The sequence below is a fragment of the Rana temporaria genome, chromosome 6 (genome assembly GCF_905171775.1).
Source record: "Rana temporaria chromosome 6, aRanTem1.1, whole genome shotgun sequence".
Lineage (NCBI taxonomy): Eukaryota > Metazoa > Chordata > Amphibia > Anura > Ranidae > Rana > Rana temporaria.
Genome location: NC_053494.1, coordinates 2,629,386 through 2,652,844, shown reverse-complemented (window position 1 = coordinate 2,652,844; position 23,459 = coordinate 2,629,386). Strand labels below are relative to the sequence as shown.

The 23,459-nt window shown below is 43.4% G+C and overlaps 2 protein-coding genes across 2 annotated transcripts; both read right to left on the bottom strand.

Annotated features, from left to right (window-relative positions):
* Positions 1-12,096: 12,096 nt before the first annotated feature.
* On the bottom strand, positions 12,097-13,077 carry LOC120942798 (taste receptor type 2 member 4-like). The gene has a single exon (XM_040355724.1). It carries the CDS (start codon positions 13,024-13,026, stop codon positions 12,097-12,099), a length of 930 nt encoding a protein of 309 aa, XP_040211658.1. The 5' UTR covers positions 13,027-13,077.
* Positions 13,078-20,003: 6,926 nt separating this feature from the next.
* Positions 20,004-20,774, bottom strand: LOC120942797 (taste receptor type 2 member 41-like). The gene has a single exon (XM_040355723.1). It carries the CDS (start codon positions 20,772-20,774, stop codon positions 20,004-20,006), a length of 771 nt encoding a protein of 256 aa, XP_040211657.1.
* Between the last annotated feature and the right edge of the window lie 2,685 nt (positions 20,775-23,459).

Below are 23,459 nucleotides of genomic sequence, written 5' to 3'. Positions count from 1 at the left end.
AATTTTCACTTTACTTTCACGGCAGCAATCCCCCTTCTCAATTCGCTGCATGAGAAGAAGGAAGGGGAGAAGAGGAGGTGAGATGCCATTTTAATCTTGCGGCAGCACCCCTCCCCCCCCCCACGGTTCTCAACTAGCTGCATGAGAAGAAGGGAGAGGAGGTGAGATGACATTGTACATTTTCGCGGCACACCGCAAGCCTCACACCTCCGGTTCTCTGTTCCAGGGGGGCCATGGCTGAAGATGTGTAAGGGGCCCCAAAATTCCTGATGGAGGCCCTGATTATAAGGACTAGTCTCAAATACTGATTAATATTTGTGACTAGTCTTTGTAATTATCTTGATCTGACTATGAATGGAAATTTGGAAAAAGCTCAAAGAAAGGCTATAAATGTGGAAAGTCAAACCCCATAAGTTTCCAATGAAGGGAAATCTAATAGTGATCCCCCCCCTCTGTTACTGATACTTATCTTACCAGTGCTCCCCCTACCACATTATTTACCCACCAAAGCCTTAGAAATAGGGGAACTCCATGCCAAAATAGGGGATTTTAAGAGGACCCCCCAAAATCCTTACCAGACCCTTATTCGAGCACACAACCTGGCAGGCCCCCCCTTGATATGTCACCGACCCAGAATGCACCAGACTGCATGCTCGAATAAGGGTCTGGTATAGATTTTGAGGCCCCACACCATTCATTTTTCTTAATTTTGAATCAGTAACAGATCCAAAGGGCCTGGTATGGATTGTGGGGGGGGGGGGGTGAATCCCATGCATTTTTTTTCTTTTTCTGGCTAATATTCTATTCTTCTTCATTCAGCTGTCAACAAAGGAGCCAACTGATAGCTGATGGCTCATCCGTTGTTAAGGAAGTAGTAATGAGGAGACAATTCACTTTGTAAAGAATACTCTAAGGCTGGTTTCACATTGAGGCGTGCAGCCGCGGTGACGGTATAGCCGTGCTATTTGTAGCGCGGCTATACCGTCGTATTTACTGCGATATTCGGGCGCTACTGGTGAGGTTTTAACCCCCGCTAGTGGGCGAAAAAGGGTTAATACCGCGCTTTCCCATTGATTTCAATGGGAAGGCGCGGTATAGGAGCGGTGAACACACCGCTCCTATATCGCGGTAAATATGCGACTAGCAGGACTTTTGGAGCGCTCCTGCTAGCGCACCGCTTTAATGTGAAAGCCTTCGGGCTTTCACATTGAACACTACAGGGCAGGTTTTTTCATGCGGTATAGCAGCGCTATTTTTAGCGCTGTACCGCATGAAAAACGCCTCAATGTGAAAGGGGCCTAAGGCCTCGTACACACGACCGAACATGTCTGCTGAAACTGGCCCGTCGGACCAGTTTCCACGGACATATTCGGTCGTGTGTATGGCCGACCGGACAATTTTCCGGCGGATCGGACAGGTTTCCAGCAGACAAATTTTTCTTAGCATGCTAAGAAACATGTCCGCTGGAAGCCTGTCCGTCAGACATGTTCGGTCGTCTGTACGACTCACCGGACATGTCCGCTCGGCCGAAAGCCCTCGCATGCGTCAAAGTGATTCGACGCATGCGTGGAAGCATTGACCTTTCAGGGTCACGCACGTCGCCGCGTCATCGTCGCGGCGACGGCGCGGCCACGTCACCGCGTTCGCTGTCCGCGGGAAATTTGGTCTGATGGTGTGTACAGCCATCAGACCAAAATCCGGCAGCGGACATGTCCGATGAAAACGGTCCGCGGACCGTTTTCATCGGACATGTCCCGTCGTGTGTACGAGGCCTAACATGTAAGGAAAAAAAATCCTTTACCTGATTGGACGATGGAAGTCAGCAGGGCATCACCTCATTCACTAAGCTCTGGGGGAAATCCCCTTGCAAAATGAAAAGTCTATTTGCCTTTAGTCAATCAACCCCTCCAACTCTGCTGCACTGAAATCTCAAGAAACTTCTCAGCAGCAAGGAGATCAGAGACACACAGAGGGGGCTGAGTGTGGATTCTTCGAACTCACCCTTCACCTGTCAACAATGGAGGAGGGGTTACTAAAGCAGCAGCAGCAGCAGGACCGAACAGTTTGCAGAGGGGGACATTGAGTTGCAGGCAATAAGTAAGCAGTAATAATATGCAGTAACCTCTAGCAACCAATTGGTGAGCAGTAATGATGTGTAGTAACATCTTGCAACCAATGGGTAAGCAGTAATAGTGTGCAGTAACCTCTAGCAACCAATGGGTGAACAGTAATGATGTGTAGTAACCTCTAGAAACCAATTGGTGAGTGGTAATGATGTGAAGTAACCTTTAGCAACCAATCCACGAGCAGCAATGATTTTTCAGTAACCTCTAGCAACCAATCAGTGAGGGATAATGATGTATAGTAACCTCTAGCAACCAATAAGTGAGTGTTAATGATGTGCAGTAACCTCTAGCAACCAATCAGTGAGTGGTAATGATGTGAATGATAACAGACCTCTCAGGCTCTGAGGAAAGGGGTGCGCCCCAGAAACGTTAGCCGTTCCGCCGCTAAAGGGTACCATTGAATCCTCGGTATCATCAAGTCTTGCTGGAAGGGACCAAGAAGACTGGTCTGATTAATTGACAAAGCTGTATTCAAACTCTCGTTTGTAAGTATAAATCACTTGTTTTTACTAAAATAAAAATCTCTTATAATAATGCACTCGGTGCGCCCTCCCTCTTTTGTCTTTTGTTTTTTCTTTTCTAGTGGTAATGATGTTCAATAACCTCTAGCAGCCGATGAATGAGTGGTAATGATGTGCAGTAACCTCTAGAAAGCAATCAGTCAGTGATAATGATGCGCAGTAACCTCTGGCAACCAATAAGTGAGCGGTAATGATGAGCAGTAACCTCTAGCAGCCAATGAATGAGAGGTAATTATGTGCAGTAACCTCTAGCAACCATTCAGTCAGTGATAATGATGTGTAGTAATGATGTGTAGTAACCTCTAGCAACCAATAAGTGAGCGGTAATGATGTACAGTAACCTCTAGCAGCCAATGGGTGAGTGGCAATGATATGCAGTAACCTCTAGCGACCAATCAGTGAGCCTGAACTAATTGGTTTGTGCGGACCAGTTTTTTCCTTTTTACATTTTTTTAAGTTATTTGAGATAGGTCTATGTGTGTGTTTTCTTTTTTGAATGTTGTGGGGAAGTGCAAAATTACTTTGGTGGGTGGGCCCAAGAAAATGTTTTGGCAGGGACCAATCACTATTAAAGATCGCCCTATTTCCGGCCGCGCTGGTGTCACCCTCATTTATGACCCGCATGCTGGTGCTGACTGCATCATTTACAGGGGTCGGCTTGGGGTGAACACCATGACAGTGTGCCGCCGGCCTAATGCCGCATACAGACGGTCGTTTTTTGTGATGAAAAAAAACGATGTTTTAAATCATGAAATAAAACGACGTTTTTGAAACATCATTTTCAAAAACGATGTTGCCTACACACCATCGTTTTTTCACAATGCTCTAGCAAAGCGAGGTTACGTTTCACCACTTTTTTCCATTGAAGCTCACTTCATAACTAGCTTCTGGGCATGCGCGGGTTTAAAAACGTCGTTTTAAACGTCGTTTTTTGGTACACACGGTCAATTTCTGTGAAACAAAAAACGACGTTTTGAAAAACGACACAAAAAATTCGAGCATGTTCGAATTTTTTTTTGGTCGTTTTTTTGAAGACATAAAACAACGTTTTGCCCACACACGATCATTTTAAATGACGTTTTTTAAAACGTTGTTTTTTTTCATCACAAAAAACGACCGTCTGTACGCGGCATTAAAGTAGCCTGCCTGGTGACTGGGATATATATGGGGAAAAAAATATTGGGGGAGGGGGATGACACCATGCTTTACCGCTCTTGGGATGTGTAGTTCTGGGGGCCTTTGCCAAAAGAAAAATATGATACTGGGATATGGTATAGAGGGGAAGAGGGTTCTGGGCATAAATGTGAGCTATGCCTTACAAATCCTCTGGGCTGCCATTGCCCGTGATTACGAGGGACCCAAAAAAGCAGAGAGAATACAATGAAAAATTAATCGAGTTGGATTTTTTTTGGGACCCCTGGATTTAAAATCTTCAATTACGTTTTGGTTTTAATTTTTCCACATCTTGGACCCACCCCTCCCCCATTTGTTACCCTTAATTTTTACATTTAACCATACATTTTAATTTTTTTTTATAATTCTTGTTGTCCATCTGTATTGTTGCTACATAAGAACTGTAATATTGTAAAAGTAAACTTTGTAAACATTTATTTATTTGAAAATTTCAGTAAAAATATTATAAAAAAAAAAAAAACATAGCACAGCGTTTCCTTCTTGTCTCTTTATTAAAAGTTTTCAAAATACACACAAAATACACACAAAATACACACAAAATACACACAAAATACACACATGCAGTTCATATCAGTTTCCTACAACTAAACACATATATATAGATTTGTATCAACTTCTAAAATCAAAGGGCCAGATTCACAGACATGTGCGGCGGCGTAACGTATCGCATTTATGTTACACCGCCGCAAGTTTTACGGGCAAGTGCTTGATTCACAAAGCACTTGCCTGTAAAGTTGCGGCGGCGTAGCGTAAATCCCTCCGGCGCAAGCCCTCCTAATTCAAATGGGGCGTGGATCATTTAAATTAGGTGCGTTCCCGCGCCGAACGTACTGCGCATGCTCCGTTTTGAAATTTCCCGCCGCGCTTTGCGTGAAATGACGTCGCACCGACGTAATTTTTTGAACTTCGATGTGAGTTACGTCCTTTCCTATTCACGGACGACTTACGCAAAAAAATAAATAAATTAAAATTCGACGCGGGAACGACGGCCATACTTTAACATGGCTAGTCTAAATATAGGCCAAGAAATAGCAGCTTTAACTATACGCCGGGAAAAGCCGACTAGCGACGACGTAAGAGAATGCGACGGCCGCGCGTACCTTCGTGGATCGCCGGAAAAAGCTAATTAGCATACCCGACGCGGAAAACAACGCTAACTCCACCCAGCGGGCGCCCAAGTATTGCACCTACAATCCGAAGGCGTACGACGCCGTACGCCTGTCGGATCGAACCCAGATGCCGTCGTATCTTGTTTTGAGGATTCAAACTAAAGATATGACGCGGAAAATTTGAAAATACGCCGGCGTATCAGTAGATACGCCGGCGTATTTCTTCTGTGAATCTGGCCCAAAGGATTCAGACATTATCTACAAATACCAAGGAAACTAATTTAAAAAGCACATAAAGTAAAAAAAAATGTTGCCTTTTGTATGTTGTTCTACACTCAATGCATTGGCCTTGCGTTTACTTTTACTTTTATGTCTATGTTTTATTTATTTATTTCTTTATCTACCTTTTTTCAAATATTGTGTTTTTGATCCTCTTTTTGTCAAATTGTGTTTGGGGCCCAAAAGAAATGCAACGTTGCAAATCAACAAAATACACAACCACACAGTAGCTGTGGAGTAAGTCTGAAACACAATGTATGATACGTAATATTGTTGTCATGGAAAATATTACCAAGGAAACTAATTAAAATAAATATAAAGAAGCACATCAAGCCAACAAATTCACCTGAGCTACTGCAATCAATGTATTATCAATACTTTGTTTTACTTATATTCTATACTTTATATATTTTTTTTTAATTTGTTGTTTTCGTCTTATTTCTTTTTTTTCAAATTTTTGCTTTATTTTTTGTACTTTTTTTGTCACATATGTCACACATATATAATGTACAATGGGCTAGATTCATGTAGATGCGCCCAGTATTACTGCGGCGCAGTGTATCGTATTTACGCTGCGCCACCGTAAGTTTGAGAGGCAAGTGCTGTATTCACAAAGCACTTGCCTCCTAACTTACGGCGGCATAGCGTAAATGGGGACGGTGTAAGCGCGCGTCATTCAAATGATGATGAGGGGGCGTGTTTTATTTAAATTAAGGTTGACCCCGCGTATTTTACGTTTTTTACGAACGGCGCATCCAAGTGCGCATGCTTGAAATTCCGGCGCAAATCGTCATTGCTTTCAACGTGAATGTAAATTACGTCCAGCCCTATTCACGAACGACTTACGCAAACGACGTAATAAATTCAAATTTCAAAGCGGGAACAACGTCCATACTTAACATTGGCTGCGCCACCTAATAGCAGGAGCAATGTTACGCCGAAAAAGCCTAACGTAAACAACGTAAATAAATTGCGCCGGGCGTACGTACGTTTGTGAATCGGCGTATCTAGGTCATTTGCATTTTCTACGCTGAAAACAACGGAATCGCCCCTAGCGGCCAGCGTAATATTGCAGACAATTATACGCCGCCGTATTCAAGTTACGTTGGCGGAGGAAACCTTTTTTTTTTAACGTATCTGCCTTTGAGAATCGGCGGAACGATACGCCGGCGCAGATTTGAAATTACGGCGGCGTATCTGGAGATACGCCGCCGTAACAGCTACCTGAATCTTGCCCAGTATATATTTGTTTTACTTTTATTCTGTACTTTATTTTTTTTTATTTGTTGTTTTCTTCTTATTTTTTTTTTTTTACTCATTGTTTTTTTTCCCACACATTCTTTGAGGTCCAATATTAATGATATCTCCCAAAATGCATATCAACACACAGCCTCCAACAACAATAATACTATATAATAATTAATATTGTTGTTATGGAGATTATTACCAAGTAAACCAAGTAAACTAAGTAAAATAAATATAAAAAAACACACAAAGTAAACAAATTATCATGCTGTATGTTGAGTTACTGTAATTATTGCATTACCATAACTTTTTTTACTTATATTTATCTTTTTTTATAATTTTTCTAAACTTTTTGTTTGTCACATTGTGTTTGGGGCCCAATAGAAATGCAACATGCAAATCAACATATATTAAAATACCCAACCATAGCTGTGGAGTAAGTCTGAAACACCTAGGGGCAGATCCACAAAAGTATTACGCCGGCGTATCTCTTGATACGCCGGCGTAATTTCAAATTTTGCGCATCGTATCTTTGTTTTGTATCTTCAAAACAAGATACGACGGCATCTCGGCTAGATCCGACAGGCGTACGTCCTAGTACGCCATCGGATCTAAGCTGTAATTTTTTGGCGGCCGCTAGGTGTCGTTTCCGTCGAATTCCGCGTCGAGTATGCAAATTAGCTAGTTACGGTGATCCACGAACGTACGTCCGGCCGGCGCATTTTTTTTGCGTTCGGCTTTTTCCGCGTATAGTTAAAGCTACTGTTATGAGGCGTACTCAATGTAAAGTATGGCCGTCGTTCCCACCTCGCATTTTGAATTTTTTACGTTGTTTGCGTAAGTCGTTCGCGTAAAGGGATTTGCGTACAATGACGTCACCGTCGTGAGCATTGGCTTGTTCCGGGTTAATTTTGAGCATGCGCACTGGGATACCCCCACGGACGGCGCATGGGCAGTTAAAAAAAAAACGTTGTTTACTTCGGGTCACAACGTATTTACATAAAACACGCCCCCATCACAGAGATATGAATGCGGATTCTTTGTGTATTTGAAAAAAAAAAGTAAGTTACGGCGGCGTAGTGTATCTTAGATACGCTACGCCCGGCGGATAAATGCGCCGCTGTACGTGGATCTACCCCAATGTATGATAGCTAATATTGTTGTCATGGAAATTATTACCAAGAAAACTAATAAAATAAATATAAAGAAGCACATCAAGCCAACAAATTCACCTGAGCTACTGCAATCAATGTATTACCATAACTTTGTTTTACTTACATTCTATACTTTATCTTTTTTTTTTATGTGTTGTTTTCTTCTTAATTTTGTTTTACAAATTTTTTGTTCTTTTTTTTTTTTATCACACGTCACACAGATATAATATACAATAATTAATATTGTTGTTATGGAGATTATTACCAAAGAAACAAAGTAAAATAAATATAAATAAATATAATGAAACACACCTTTTTGGGACCAGTGACATTTATACAGCGATCAGTGCTGAAAGTAGCCACTGATTACTGTATAAATGTCACTGGCAGGGAAGGGGTTAACTATAGGGGTTAAATGTGTTCCCTGGGAATGGAGATCTGCTTGTTCACATTGACAGATCCCCGTTCTGGCTCCCTGAGGTGTGATTACGGCTGGCCGGCAGACATCGCGGCCGCCGGCCACGCGCACCGACTCCGACGTCGCACCGCGCAACTCTTATGCCCTGTAGACACGAGTGGAAGTTGGATGTTTTTTTCCAACAGAATTCCGCTCAAGCTTGGCTTGCATGCACACGGTCACACAAAAGTTCTCAGAACTTTCGAGCGTCAAGAACGCGGTGACGTACAACACCACGACTAGCCGAGAAAATTCAGTTCAATGCTTCCGAGCATGCGGCGAATTGTTTCCGAGCATGCGTGATTTTTTTTCCTGTTAGAGTTGCATACAGACAACGAAAAAATGAGAACCATCTCTCAAACATTTGCTGGAGGAAATTCCGACAGCAAAAGTCTGATGGAGCCTACACATGGTCAGAATTTCTGATGAAAAGCTCACATCAGACTTTTGCAGGCAGAAATTCCACTCATGTGTATGGGGCATAACAGCCGCCAACATACACCTACAGCAATTTGCGCAGGCGTGCCAACCCGCCAAATTATAACGACGACAGCTGTTCTGCAAGCGGCTCTTTTTTTATTTTTTGGGCAAATTGTCTTTGAGGATCAATAGAAAGAAAGGGGCAGATCCTCAAAGATCTGCACCGGCGCAGCGTATCTGAGATACGCTACGCCGCCGTAACTTACCTGGCTTTGGTTTGAATCCAGAAAGAATTTGCTCTGTAAGTTACGGCGGCGTAGTGTATTTCTCGCGGCGTAACGGCACGGAATTCAAATGTGGCGAGTAGGGGGCGTGTTTCATTTAAATTAAGCGCGTCCCCGCGCCAAACGAACTGCGCATGCTCCGTCCGTCAAAACTCCCAGGGTGCATTGCTCCAAATGACGTTGCAAGGACGTCATTGTTTTCGTCGTGAACGTAAATGGCGTCCAGCCCCATTCACGGACGACTTACGCAAACAACGTAAAATTTTCAAAATTATACGCGGGAACGACGGCCATACTTAACATTGAGTACGCCACCAGATAGCAGCTTTAAAGCCGAACGGAAACGACGTAAAAGAATGCGACGGCCGCTCGTACGTTCGTGGATCGTCGGAAAAAGCTAATTTGCATACTCAACGTGGATTACGACGTGAACGCCACCCAGCGGCCGCCGGAAAATTGCATCTTATATCCGATGACGTACTAAGGCGTACGCCTGTCGGATCTAACACAGATGCCGTCGTATCTTGTTTTGTGGATACAAAACAAAGATATGACACGCAAAATTTGAAATTACGCGGCGTATGAAGAGATATGCCGGCGTAATTTCTTTGAGGATCTGCCCCAAAGTCTCTCAAAATGCACATGCAATACAAATCAACACACATTAAAATATACCACCATACAGTAGGTGTGGAGTCAGTCTAAAACACCTTGGGGGTTGATTTACTAAAACTGGAGAGTTCAAAATCTGGTGCACCTCTACTGAGCATGCATCAGTCATGCTGCATTTTTTCTGAATGGTCCTGCCATCTTCTGGGACCTGTGTGTGACCCAGAAGGCAGCGGCAAAAGGAGGAGGGGCCGAAAATACTTGGAGATCGCCACAGCGATCTTGCCAGGAAGTGGGAGTTGGCATCTGTCAAAACCAGGTACCTATCCCCCCCCAAAAAAAAAAGTGGCAAATGTGGCAGTGGAGGAGGGGAGGGTGCAAACATCTGGAGCTTCCCCCTTTGGATGGAGTTCTATTTAAGGACCAGGCCTATTTTTCAGACTTGTTAAATCATTTTTATTTGCTCGAAAATTATTCGGAACCCCCAAACATTATATATTTTTTCAGACACCCAAGAGAATTAAATAGCGGTCGCCATATATACGCAACGCTCTTACAAGTGCAATTTTTTGGGGGAAAAATAAACTTTTTAATAAAAAAATAAGACAACAGTAAAGATAGCCCAATTTTTTTTCATATTGTGAAAGATAATGTTGCGCCGAGTAAATTGATACCCAACATGTCACGCTTTAAAATTACGCCCGCCCGTGGAATGGCGACAGACTTTGACCCTCAAAAATCTCTTATAGATGACGTTTAAAAATTTCTAGATACAGGATAAAAACAAAAATAAGTCAGATGGTAAAAAAAATAAAAATAAAATCTAAATAAAAAGGGCAGACTCTCCGGGGTATCTATAGATAAAAAGAAAGCAAAGTATGATCTCTTCTCTCCTGACGCAAGATAATAATTGGGGGGGTCCTGGGGACCATCGGGCCCCTTACAGGTGGTGTAGTGTAATGCAAAAAATGAAAAAGAAAAAAAGAAACGGGAGGGGGGCCGGCCGGGCTTGTAAGGGGACCCTGTGGACCCTTGGGCCCCTTACAGGTGTAATGCAAAAAAAAATCTTATTAATTTAAAAAAATCAGGAGGGGGCCCAGCCGGCGCTGTAAGGGGGGGGGGCTGTGGACCATCAGGCCCCTTACAGGTGTAATGCCCGTACCCCCCTGATGGCGGCCCTGATGGTCTGTTGCGGCAGTGGTGATCTGTAACAGGAGTTTAAATTGAGCATTGGAAATAGAGCTGGTTTTAAATTTAAAAGTGCTGTAGTTGGATCAGAAGCAATAGATATATATATATTTTTTTAAAAGTTGTTTTTATTAAGGTATTTCTCATAATACAAAAAACAAAACAAATAAAACAAGGCACATATAAAACAAAGCACATATAGCTCAATTGCATACAGTACACACAGCGAAATATCCGGTACAGTAAGCCATGGCAACATGTAATAATGAAAGACGGTAGGTTGGGGTGAGGGTGCATCTAATCTCATTCTAGCTATAACCCAAATGGGCTCATACAGCAGCTCAGCCAATACCGCTCACAGGGACCAGTTCAGCCTCTCTAAACATTCCATTTCAGCCAGCAGTCTCTGATTCCGCCAGCCAAGCACACCAAACCTTGTCGTACTTCAGTGGGCAGCCACGGTTGACATATGTGTCTCTGTACAGGGGGAAGGCTGGTGTTTACCAAGCGCCTCCACTGCACCAGAGAGGGGGGTGTGGGTTTCTTCCAGGGCATAGCAATATTTTTGCGTGCATAAAAAAGCAATAAGCTGATCAAAGTGCGTTTTGCGGAATTCGGGACAATGTTCTCAATTATTCCCAAGAGGCACACCTCCATCTCCAGTGGCAGCTGGATCACTGCAACTTTATTAATCGTATTCAGCACCAACTCCCAGTACTGTGTCACCTCAGGGCACCGCCAGAAAATGGGAGAAGTCGCCATGGGGAAGGCGCCACACCTCCAACACTCCGGGGAATGTGCGGGGTTCATCTTGTAAAGCATGTGCGGGGTAAAGTATGCCCTGTTAACTATCTTATATTGTACCAACCTGTCTCGAATGGAGACAAGTGAGCGAAAAGGGAGAACCCAGACGTCATCCCAGTCGTCCGCGTCTAATGTAGGGATGTCACCTTGCCATCTGGAACGCAGCCTGTCAAGAGGGGGGAAGAGACACAAAGAGAAGGTATGAGTACAAATGCGAGGTAGGTTTTACTTCACAGTAAAACCTAAGTGTTCTCTCCAACGACGACTGGGCCACGATGCAAGACGACAGCGGGAACTGTGCTGTGAAAGCATGCAACAGCTGGTGGTATCTGAAGTGATAATGGTGGGGCAAGTTAAATGTGGAAGATAGCTCCGCAAATGGTATCAATGTGTTCTGTGAAACAATGTGCGAGACAAGTTTGATGCCATACTTCGACCAATGCGAAGGGATCCAATAGCTTATAGAAGTGGGAAAGGCTAGGATTGAGACAAATTGGGGCATTGGGGGAAGGAGCAATAGATATTTTAAATATTTTAGAAAGTAAAAGTATAATTTCCTTCCAAACATATTCTGCTACTGTACAATCCCAAAATACATGAATGTGCGTTCCCAAAGCACCGCAGCCGCGAAAACAGGGGGGGGGATATTGGGGACCATATTTTACTCATGTTATTTTTTTTTTGTCTCTACCTGCTTCCTGTCTAATCAATTGTGGGTGCCCCATCGGTTTCCATTGAGAATTTTTCCAAACAAAAACTTCCTCAGCTTGGCACTGGCCTGGATAATGATGATGGACTCAGCTAGTGGGAAGGATATGAATATCACCCAGGCGGCAATGGTCACCGGGTTGTTAGTGTTGATTCCCATCATAAAGAACACATTGACATCAATAAAGAAGATTATGAAAAGTATAAGGAAGAGGATCATTGTTTTTATAGCATTGATGTGAGCCCGGAACTTCGATCCACCAAAACCAGAGTCGTTCTGCTTCACCTTCCACATGTGCTTTAGAAGAGAGGACACGGTCACCACTATGGAGACCAAGATCAATAGAAATGGTAAGAAGCAACCCAAAACGTTGGCCGTCTGGATGTAGGCGAAACTGAAGGAAAATGCTGCGCTGATCGTTGCAGAATCATGGGAACCATTTCCAAGAGATTCTTTTATCACTTTAACCTCAACAGTCCAGATAGTTGGAAGAGTTATGAGGATGGACGCAACCATTGATAGCAACAGGAGATGAGGAAGATAACTCGAGAACGTCTTCTTTAACCAAACAAAGACTTGGTGAGGGAGGTTGGTGATGCTGATACAATAGTACACACAGAGCCAGGCGGAAAGCCAATAGCTACAATATATCAAAGACATTGTAAGAAATATTGCTGGTAAGTAGACTTCCTTAAGAACGAAGGCAGGAAGAAAAAACACAAAGACAATACCCTGCCCAGTCAGCGAGGATTGTAGAACGATATTTACCAGTCCTATGATGAGATGGATGAGATCAGAAGGGTTCCATTTCTGTCCTTGTCTCCAGCTCTTACTGTCTGCCAGGACAATCCCGATGTTTAATATAAATGCCATCAAAGTTTCCAGAAGAGTGAAGACTATGATAACAATCCACTCAGGAGACAACATTTCCCTGGATCCAGCCTGTGTCTTCCAGCGAGGATGAGTGACTAAAGGAGAATGTCGTGTGCGGGATCGATGGCTCGCATTTGAGAAGATGCAAATAACTTCTCAGTTACCAAGATTGACATTCAAATGCAAAAATTGGAGAGTAAGATTGACGTCTAGAAATGATCAGCATGTGACAGATGTAAAAGAGATGACTCAAAGGCCTCGTACACACGACCGAACATGTCTGCTGAAAGTGGTCCGCAGACCAGTTTCAGCGGACATGTTCGGTCGTCTGTACGTCCGACCGGACAATTTTCTGGCAGATCGGACAGGTTTCCGGCGGACAAATGTTTCTTAGCATACTAAGAAACATGTCCGCTGGAAGCCTGTCCGTCGGACATGTTCGGTCATCTGTACGACTTACCGGACATGTCCGCTCGGCCGAAAGCCCTTGCATGCGTCAAAGTGATTCGACGCATGCGTGGAAGCATTGACCTTTCAGGGTCGCGCACGTCGCCGAGTCATCGTCGCGGCGACGGCGCGGCCACGTCACCGCGTATCCTGTACGCAGGCATTTTGGTTTGATGGTGTGTACAACCATCAGACCAAAATCCGGCAGTGGACATGTCCGATGAAAATAGTCCAGCGGACCGTTTTCATCGGACATGTCCCGTCGTGTGTACGAGGCCAAAGAGAAAATCTGGAATTGGGATCCAGCCTTGAAAATAAAATTTTAATAGTAAGGTTTATTTATTGGGTTTAATGTCAATGAGATTTAACCACTTCAGCTCACCACTGCACTCTGTATGTTGGCTGCATCTTATATACTCCTTACCACCGCACTCGGTATACTGGGCTGCATGTTATATACTCCTCACCACCACTGCAATGCACGTTGGCTGCATCTGATATACTGTCAGACCTCTTTCACATTGGGGCGGGGGCGGCGTCGGTGGTAAAGCGCCACTATTTTTAGGGGCACTTTACCACCAATTTTGCTGCGTTATTCGGCCACTAGCGGTTGAGAAAGTGTTAAAAAACACTGCAAAGCGCCTCTGCAGATATAGCCAGCGGTATAGTCGCGGTGTCCTATTGATTTCAATGGGAAGGAGTGGTGGAGGAGCGCACCGCTCTTTTACCGCTCCAAATACTTTTTTTACTGTCCTGATAGCGCACTGCTCCAGTGTGGAGACACAGCAGCGGATGTTTCAGGTCGGTTTTCAGGCGCTATTTTTAGCGCTGTAGCACCTGCAAACCGACCCAGTGTGAAAGGGGTCTCAGGGATTGGCTCAGCCCTTCCTTATCTGAGCTGGCCGCTCAGCTGTGGGCTAATTGCCGGCTCCTATCTCTCCACAGTGACTCACCTGTTAATGATGGATGTGACCTTCATCCTCCCCTGACCTCAATCCTATTGAGAACCTTTGGAGCATCCTCAAGCAAAAGATCTATGAGGGTGGGGGGCAGTTTACATCCAAACAGCAGCTCTGGGAGGCGATTCTGACATCTTGCAAACAAAAGCTGATATCAAATAAGGAGTCCTATGTTATAATGGAACGTGACCTGTTAAAATGTTTAAAAAGTTAAAAAAATGTTGTTCAAAGTTTGATTGAAATAGCTTTAGATTTCAGTAAATCTGCTGCAAACACAACAAATGACAGTTTTCAGTTCTTTACAACATATAAGGTGTTTTAAAACTTACTGGGCCAGATTCACATACATTTAGATAGGTGCAGCGTATCAGAGATACGCTACGCCGCTGTAACTTACTTTTTCATTCTTTGAATCCACAAAGAATTCGCGCCGTAAGTTACGGCGGCGTAGTGTATCACTCGGCGCATAATTCAAATTAGGGGGGCGTGATTCATTTAAATGAAGCGCGTCCCCGCGCCGAATGTACTGCGCATGCTCCGTTTAGAAATTTCCCGCTGTGCATTGCGCTAAATGACGTCGCAACAACGTAACTTTTTTAACTTAGACGTGAATTCCGTCCATCCCTATTCACGGACGACTTACGCCAAAAAAATTCAAATTTCGACGCGGGAACGACGTCCATACTTAACATGGCAAGTCTATCTATACGCCGCAAAATAGCAGCTTTAACTATACGCCGGAAAAAGCCGACTAGAGACGACGTAAGAGAATGCGACGGCCGCGCGTACGTTCGTGGATCGTCGGAAATAGCTAATTAGCATACCCAAGGCGGAAAACTACGCAAACTCCACCCAGCGGGCGCCGAAGTATTGCACCTACGATCCGAAGGCGTACAAAGCCATACGCCTGTCGGATCGAACCCAGATGCCGTCGTATCTTGGTTTGAGGATTCAAACTAAAGATATGACGCGGGAAATTTGAAAGTATGCCGGCGTATCAGTAGATACGCCGGCGTACTCTCTCTCTGGATCTGGCCTCAAGTGCGTAATAATTTGGTACAGTGCGTTGTATGTTTTTTCTTTTGAAAAAAAAAATCATTAGGAGGTTTGTTCAATACAATTTGAAATTTACTCTTAATAGTTGATAACATGAGAATTATGCTGACTGTTGTTTACATCAATTATTTAGGTAAATGAGAAAAATATCATTGGCATAATCATTTGGAACAGGGTGTAGTTATCATTTTTGCACTTGAGTACAGCAAAACCTTGGTTTGAGAGTAACTTGGTTTGAGAGCATTGTTTTAATGCATTTTGACATGATATACAAGCAATGTCTTGATATACAAGTAGCGTCACGTCACGACCGAGTATAAAAGAGAAGTATACACCTCTAAGTGTAGCAATATGGTTACATTTACTGAAGGTACAACATTCAGCAACATATTGCTACACTTATGCCGCGTACACACGATCGGAAATTCCGACAACAAAACCGTGGATTTTTTTCAGACAAAATCTTGGCTCAAACTTGTGTTGCCTACACACGGTCGCACAAATGTTGTCTGAAATTCCGACAGTCAAGAACACGGTGACGTACAGCACAACGACAAGCCGAGAAAAATTAAGTTCAATAAGCAGTGCGCGGCTCTTCTGCTTGATTCCGAGCATGTTTTTTTTTTGCGCATCGGAACTGCATACAAACGATTGCAATTTCCGACAAGAACTTTTCTTGTCGGAAAAATTGAGAACCAGCTCTCAAATTTTTGCTGTCGGAAATTCCGACAGTAAAAGTCCGATGCACCGATGGAGCCTACACATCCGACCAAAAGCTCACATCGAACTTTACTTGTCAGAATTTCCGATCGTGTGTACCCGGCATTATACTCTTTTATACTCTGGAGCTCCTTCTGGATTTTGCTTCTAAGGCCTTGTACACACGACCAGACATGTCCAATGAAAACGGTCCGCGGACCGTTTTCATTGGACATGTCTGCTGGGAGCATTTGGTCTGATGTGTGTACACACCATCAGACCAAAATCCCCGCGGACAGAGAACACGGTGACGTATACGACACCGACATTCTCTAACACGGAAGTACAATGCTTCCACGCATGTGTCGAATCAATTCGACGCATGCGCGGGATTTCGGTCCGCTGGTTAGACGTCATAACCAGCGGACATGTCCGATGAGTCATACTAACCATCGGACATGTCCGACGGACAGCTTTCCAGCTGGCAAGTTTCTCAGCATGCTAAGAAACTTTTGTCCGCTGGAAACCTGTCTGCTCGGCCGGAAAACTGTCCGCTAGGCCCTACACACGGTCGGACATGTCCGCGGAAAGTCTAATCCCCTTGTGGAGGCTTCCATTGGTGGTTGAACTTTTTGTGGTCACACAACCAATCACATCACTATAATCTTTTTATATGGACTATAAACTGAAGGACCTATGAATAAATGGTTGTGGAACAAATCATCTGAGTTTCCATTATTTCTTATGGGGAAATTTGCTTTGATAAACAAGTGCTTTGGATTACAAGCATGTTTCTGGAACTAATTATGCCCGCAGTCCTAGTTTTTACTGTACTGGTTTTCTTTGTATTATATTTGTTGGGTGGTGGTTGACCCGGACGTTGTGTGCTGCAACCAAACATCTTACATTGTTTAGTGCGCGTAGAGCGGGAATACTTATTGTAATTCATTTACTTGGTGTAATATTATCTTTCACAACATAAAAAAAAAATGGGCTAACTTTACTGTTGTCTTATTTTTTTAATTAAAAAAAGTAAATAAATAAAAATAAAAAAAAGTGCACTTGAAAGACCGCTGCGCAAATATGATGTGACAAAAAGTATTGCAATTATCGCCATTTTATTCCCTATGGTGTTAGAAAAAAAATATATAAGTAATTTTCTAGCTAAAAAAAAGATTTTAAAGTGGTTACATTTTTTTTACATGGATTTAAAAAATGGGTGAGTGCGCTTATAGGTATTCAATAAAAATAATAACTATAATAGAAAATAAATGAATATATTTCTGGTAAAACTAGGGTTCGTAATGGAGATATCACATTCGTCAGCATTTTGAACAGCAGAAAACAATCTGAAAGCACGAAGACTGAAAGCACGAATCGTCACTCACCAAACTTTTACTAACATGTGAAAACACAAAAGCAGCCCAAAGGGTGGCACCATTGAAATCAAACTTCCCCTTTATAGTGCCGTCGTATGTGTTGTACGTCCCCATGCTTTGGACCGGCAGGATTTTGTCTGTACGCAAGACAAGCTTGGCAGGAATCCCGTCGGGAAAACCAATTTTTTTTTCCGAGGGGAAAACCGTCCGTGTGTACAGGGCTTTAGTTGGAGGAATTGATAGAACCAGTTTGATTGTAACGAGAACTCTCCCCTTAGATCCTCAAAGAATTTAAGTTTCCCGGATATTCCGGATAGCCTATCCTACAATACCATGTATCCATGGTCTCGGGCGGGCATTTTTCAGCTCCACTACCTAGTAAATCCTGTAACTCGCAAATTATTCTCCTTCCAAGATCTCCAAACAAATTTGATATACCCAAAAAGCTTTTTTTTCTTATCTTCAATTTAAACATTACTTCTATTCTATATTGCCTGCCTTAGCCTTATGGGCCGTACACACGACCAAACATGTCTGCTGAAACTGGTCCGCGGACCAGTTTCAGCAGACATGTTCGGTCGTGTGTAGGCCCGAGCGGACAGGATTCCAGCATACATTTGCCCGCCGGGCCTTTTCCCAGCGGGCAAATATTTCTGGACTTGTTTTAAAACAGCCCGCTGAAATCCTGCCCGCTCGGACATGTTCGGTCGTCTGTACAGACCTACCGTACATGTCCGAGCGCCCGCCATCCCTCGCATGCGTTGAATGACTTTGACGCATGCGTGGAAGCATTGAACTGGCAGGGCCGCCCACGTCGCAGCGTCATCGTCGGGGCGATGGCGCGGACACGCCCCACGTATTGTTTACGCGCGGATTTCTGTATGATGGTGAGTACAGCCACCATACAGAAATCCCCGGGCAGACATGTACGGTGAAAACGGTCCGACGGACAGATTTCATCCTACATGTTTGCTCGTCTGTACCCGGCCTTAGAAAAACCCAATGCCTTTGAAGCTTTATGTGCCTACGGCCCCTACCAACCTGGTCTCATATCTTCTATATATAAGATCCTCCATGACTCTAATATGTCACGCTAGACTCTCATGTATACATGCAGAGATGGGCCAAGGTGCTTCCAATCCCTATATCCCTCCCTCAATGGCAGGAGATTTGGACCTCCATATCTAAAGCTTCCAGATGCGTGGAGCAGAGAGAGACAGCTTATAAGGTCCTCATGTTCTGGTATAGGACCCCAGAGGTTATCCATAAATATGATCCCTCTATATCCCAGACATGCTGGAGATGCTTACGAGATATAGGAACGCACTACCATATCTTCTGGGAGTGCCCGTTAATTTTACCACTTTGGTCCTCGGTCCAATCAGTGCTCCAGTCTGTGATAGCGATGGACTTCCCAAAAGACCCGGCCCAGTACTTGTTAGGCCTCCCAGTCCCTGGAATATTTAAACATGCCAAAAAATTGATGTCATATATTTTCTTAGCCTCATATATTTTCTTAGCCGCCAAGAAAGTAATACCTACCCATTGGTTATCCCCCAACCCTCCTACACAATCTTGGCTATAGCACAGATACGTAGAATGGAACATATGACAGCGGTGATTCACGACTCTCTGCCTCAATTCTCAAAGATATGGGATGCTTGGGACAACTCCTCCTTCAATCCTGAATCGCTATCCTGAACTACTATCAAAGGTCCCTTAGGCAACTAGTTCCTGCATGTTCGAATAATTAGCCTGAATACTATTATTACTATATATACTATTACTATATATATGTTGCGTCAAGATCCATGGTGTACCTTCCCCACCTGATTTTCTTTTTTCCTTTTTCTTCTGATTATGATATCATTTACTTAGAGATGCTTCTATTTTTCTGTATAAGATGAGAGTGATACTTTTCTGTATTGTGTTCGCCTTTTCTTGTTTTGTTGAAAATTTACAATACACATACAATTAAATTTTTTTTTTAACTATACCGCTTTCGTATAACTGAGCTACAGTTGTTATTCCTAACTTATTTTTTAATTGTGACAACACATATTATGAAATAAGAAGAAATCTTTGCTAAGTGAGGAAAATCCCCTAATAGAAAGTTGCCACTAGAACGGGTGTCCCCGTTGGACAATTTCTCCTCTTCTCTCCTGCTCTAGTGACAACTAAAATTTTAGATGTTCAAAAAACCTCTACATTTTAAGTCTCTGTGTTCCTCCGGCTTCTGGTCCAGAATCTTCTCAGAATGATGCTTCTTAGCTTGTTGCTGGCCTGGAAGATGACGGCGGCCTCCACCGATGGGCATAATATTCGTAGACACCAATTGACAGCAGACAGTATTTCTGTGATCTCTTGGGTACTTTGAATAAACATAAGAACTCTAGTTATGCAGAAGAATGTGAAAACGAGAAGGAAGAAGAAGATTGTTCTCAGTGCCGTGACATGAGCCTGAAGATTTGGACGTGTTGATCCCGAGTCGTTATTCTTCGTTATTCTTCACTCTCCAGACGTGTCTGAGCAGAAAGGAGAAAGTCAGGACCAGACACAGAAGACTAAGGCAGAATGGAAGAATGACACCTAGGAAGATCCCAGGCATAAAATAGGAGAGACGAATACCGTACCTAATAACAAAGGCTCTTGTACTGTTCTTCAGTGACTGGAGAGGACTTCCTCCATGCACAGCCCAGAACCACGGGACACTCACAATGAACATCCCAAGTGCTGTCAGGAATAGAAGGTGACTCAGGAAATTGGACACAATTCTCTTTATCCAGATGAAGAACCCATAGCTGAGATTGGTGATGCTGGTACAGTAATGAGCCGAGAGCCAGAAGGTCAACCAGAAGCTGTAATATGTCAGGAAATAAACTGCCATGTTCATAAACCCACGCACTTCTGTAACAAAACAGACTTCCATACACAAGGCAAAGAACATTCCCTGTAGACTGATCAAACCCTGGAGGAGAATATTCACAATTCCCTTCCCCAGAAAGATCACATCGGAGGGACTCAACTTCCCTTTCTTTCTGATGATGTCCAGATTACCCATCACAATACAAGTGTTAGAAGGGATTGCCAAGACCAGTCCCAAGACTGAACAGACTAAAAAAGAGATGGAGCGTGGAGACAACATGTTGAGGTTTGGTGTGATCTCTGGACAGAGATGACGGGACACGTCCAGTGATAGCAGACAGAAAATGATAGAATTAGAGTGGGAATTATGGAAAAAGCCTTCAGACATCCGTCTCATGAGTGACTTTGCATAACCGGGATGGATTTCATTTTAATGCCGACATGTAAAGTACAGAACTTCCCGTGTAATACAATCTTCATTCCTCTTATACCAAAGTACTTAACTACTTCAGGACTGGTGACTGTTTTGTGCCTTAAGGATCATTATGTAGGCTCAGCACTATGACTATTATGACCATAGTATATCAGTGAGGGATAAGGATGAGCCGAACACCCCCCTGTTCGGTTCGCATCAGAACTTGCGAACACACCAAATGTTCGTGTGAACTTTAGAACCCCGTTAAAGTCTATGGGACTCGAACATTTGAAATCTAAAGTGTTAATTTTAAAGGCTAATATGCAAGTTATTGTCCTAAAAAGTGTTTGGGGACCCGAGTCCTGTCCCAGGAAACATGTATCAATGCAAAAAAAGTTTTAAAAATGTCAGTTTTTTCAGGAGCAGTGAATTTAATAATGCTAAAAGTGAAATAATAAAAGTGTAATATTACTTTAAATTTCGTACCTAGAGGGGGTGTAAAGTCAGCATGTGAAAAAGCGCATGTTTCCCGTACATAGAACTGTCCCTGCACAAAGTGTCATTTCTGAAAGAAAGAAAAAAAGGCATTTAAAACCGGCTTTGCGGCTCTAATGAATTGTCGGCTCTGGCAATTACAGAGATGATTCATTCATAAAAAATAAAAATAAAAAAGCTGGGGGTCCCCCCAAATTCCATTAACAGGCCCTTCAGGTCTGATATGGATATTAAGGGGAACCCCGCCGTCAATTTAAAAAAAACATGACGTGGGGTTCCCCCCAAATATCCATACCAGACCCTTCAGGTCTGGTGTGGATTTTAAGGGGAACTCCACCCCAAATTAAAAAAAAAAATAGCGTGGAGTTCCCCCAAAGATCCACACCAGACCCTTATCCGAGCACATTAACCTGGCCGGCCGCAGAAAAGAGGGGGGGACAGAGTGCGGCCCCCTCTCCTGAACCGCACCAGGCCACATGCCCTCAACATGGGGAGGATGTCCCCATGTTGATGGGGACAAGGGCCTCATCCCCACAACCCTTGCCTGGTGGTTGTGAGGGTCTGCGGGCGGGGGGCTTATCAGAATCTGAAAGACCCCTTTAACAAAGGGGACCCCCAGATCCTGGCCCCCCCTATGTGAATTGGTAATGGGGTACACTGTACCTCTACCATTTCACAAAGGAAGTGTAAATAGTTTAAAAAAAAAACACAGACACCGTAAAAAAAAATCTTTTATTAATAAAAAAAAAATTAAAACTTTAGATTTCTCCCATAGACTTTAACAGGGTGTTCCGCGGCTTTTCGAATTTGCCGCGAACACCCCTAATTGTTCGTTGTTCGCCGAACAGGCAATGTTCGAGACGAACTCAAAGCTCATCCCTAGTGAGGGACAAGCAAGGCTTTCTTATTGGCAGGGTTGCTATGGTACTAGCTATGACTAAGCACTGAAGCTACAGTGTGAAACGTTAGCTTTTGTTCCAATTTTTTTGCTTTGACATGTTTACTTTGTGATCGATTTTAATGAAAAGAACTTTTTTGGAGTGCGGCTGTCCACGTTTTCTTTCGTATTTTTGCAGGGTTGTCTTAAAAATAACTTTATTTTATACGTTTTATTTTATCATTTTATTTTCTCGCCCCTTTTTCAAGCAAATTTAAGAAAAAAATGAGTTCCTCAGTTGACTATTAAAAACAAAAAAGGGGCCTATTTAAACAAAAATTTCTGACACCATTGGCCCTTGTCAGGTCCATATATAGTCAATGATGTCACCTGGGAGACCCCACCCTTTTGTTTATAAAATTTGTCATTGATCTGGTTTAATGAGCCAGGATATATTAATCATTTATTATGTTATTTAATGTTAAGCTAGGTTTCAATGTATTTTCACCTTGCTGGTTGTATGCTATTTTGAGAATACAGTGAAACCTCGGATTGCGAGTAGCGCGACTAACGAGCATTTCGCAATACGAGCACTGCTTTTTTGAAAATCCTGACTCGATTTGTTGTCTCGCAAAACAAAAAGGATTCAAGCCACATTGGTGTGCAGTACCGCATTTGGCCTGAGGTGCGGGGGTGCCAGAGCTGAGCGGAGCTGATCGGAGCCATTCGTAAATACTTGGAAAAACTCGGAAACACTCCATTCCCGAGGCCTTCCAGAGGATTTCTGAGTTCAGCCAAGCTGACCCCGAGCCGTTCCGAGTATTTCCAAGGCTTTCCTGGCGCCCCCCCACCTCTGGCCACATGACGTCAATGCAGAAAAAATTATTTTCGTTTCCATTGACTTCTATGGGGAAACTCGCTTTGATATGCGAGTGCTTTGGATTACGAGCATTCTCCTGGAACAAATTATACTCGTAATCCGAGGTTCCACTGTATATTGTTCATATCCATTGGATAGGATTTGTTATCTTGTGTTATTTTGACATTGTATAACATGCTGGCAAATACTCTGGAACTGTGGGCCAGATTCACATAGAAGAGCGGCGGCGTAACGTATCGTAGATACGTTACACCGCCGCAATTTTTCATCGCAAGTGCCTGATTCACCAAGCACTTGCGATGAAAACCTAAGCAGGCGGCCTCCGGAGCAAGGCGGGCCAATTCAAATGGGCGTGTGCCATTTAAATTAGGCGCGCTCCCATGCCAGACCTACCGCGCATGCTCTGTTTCCAAAC

Bases quoted from the DNA above. Each gene is read 5' to 3' on its own strand.
- LOC120942797 (XM_040355723.1), bottom strand. From the start codon at position 20,774: ATGAGACGGATGTCTGAAGGCTTTTTCCATAATTCCCACTCTAATTCT.
- LOC120942798 (XM_040355724.1), bottom strand. From the start codon at position 13,026: ATGTTGTCTCCTGAGTGGATTGTTATCATAGTCTTCACTCTTCTGGAA.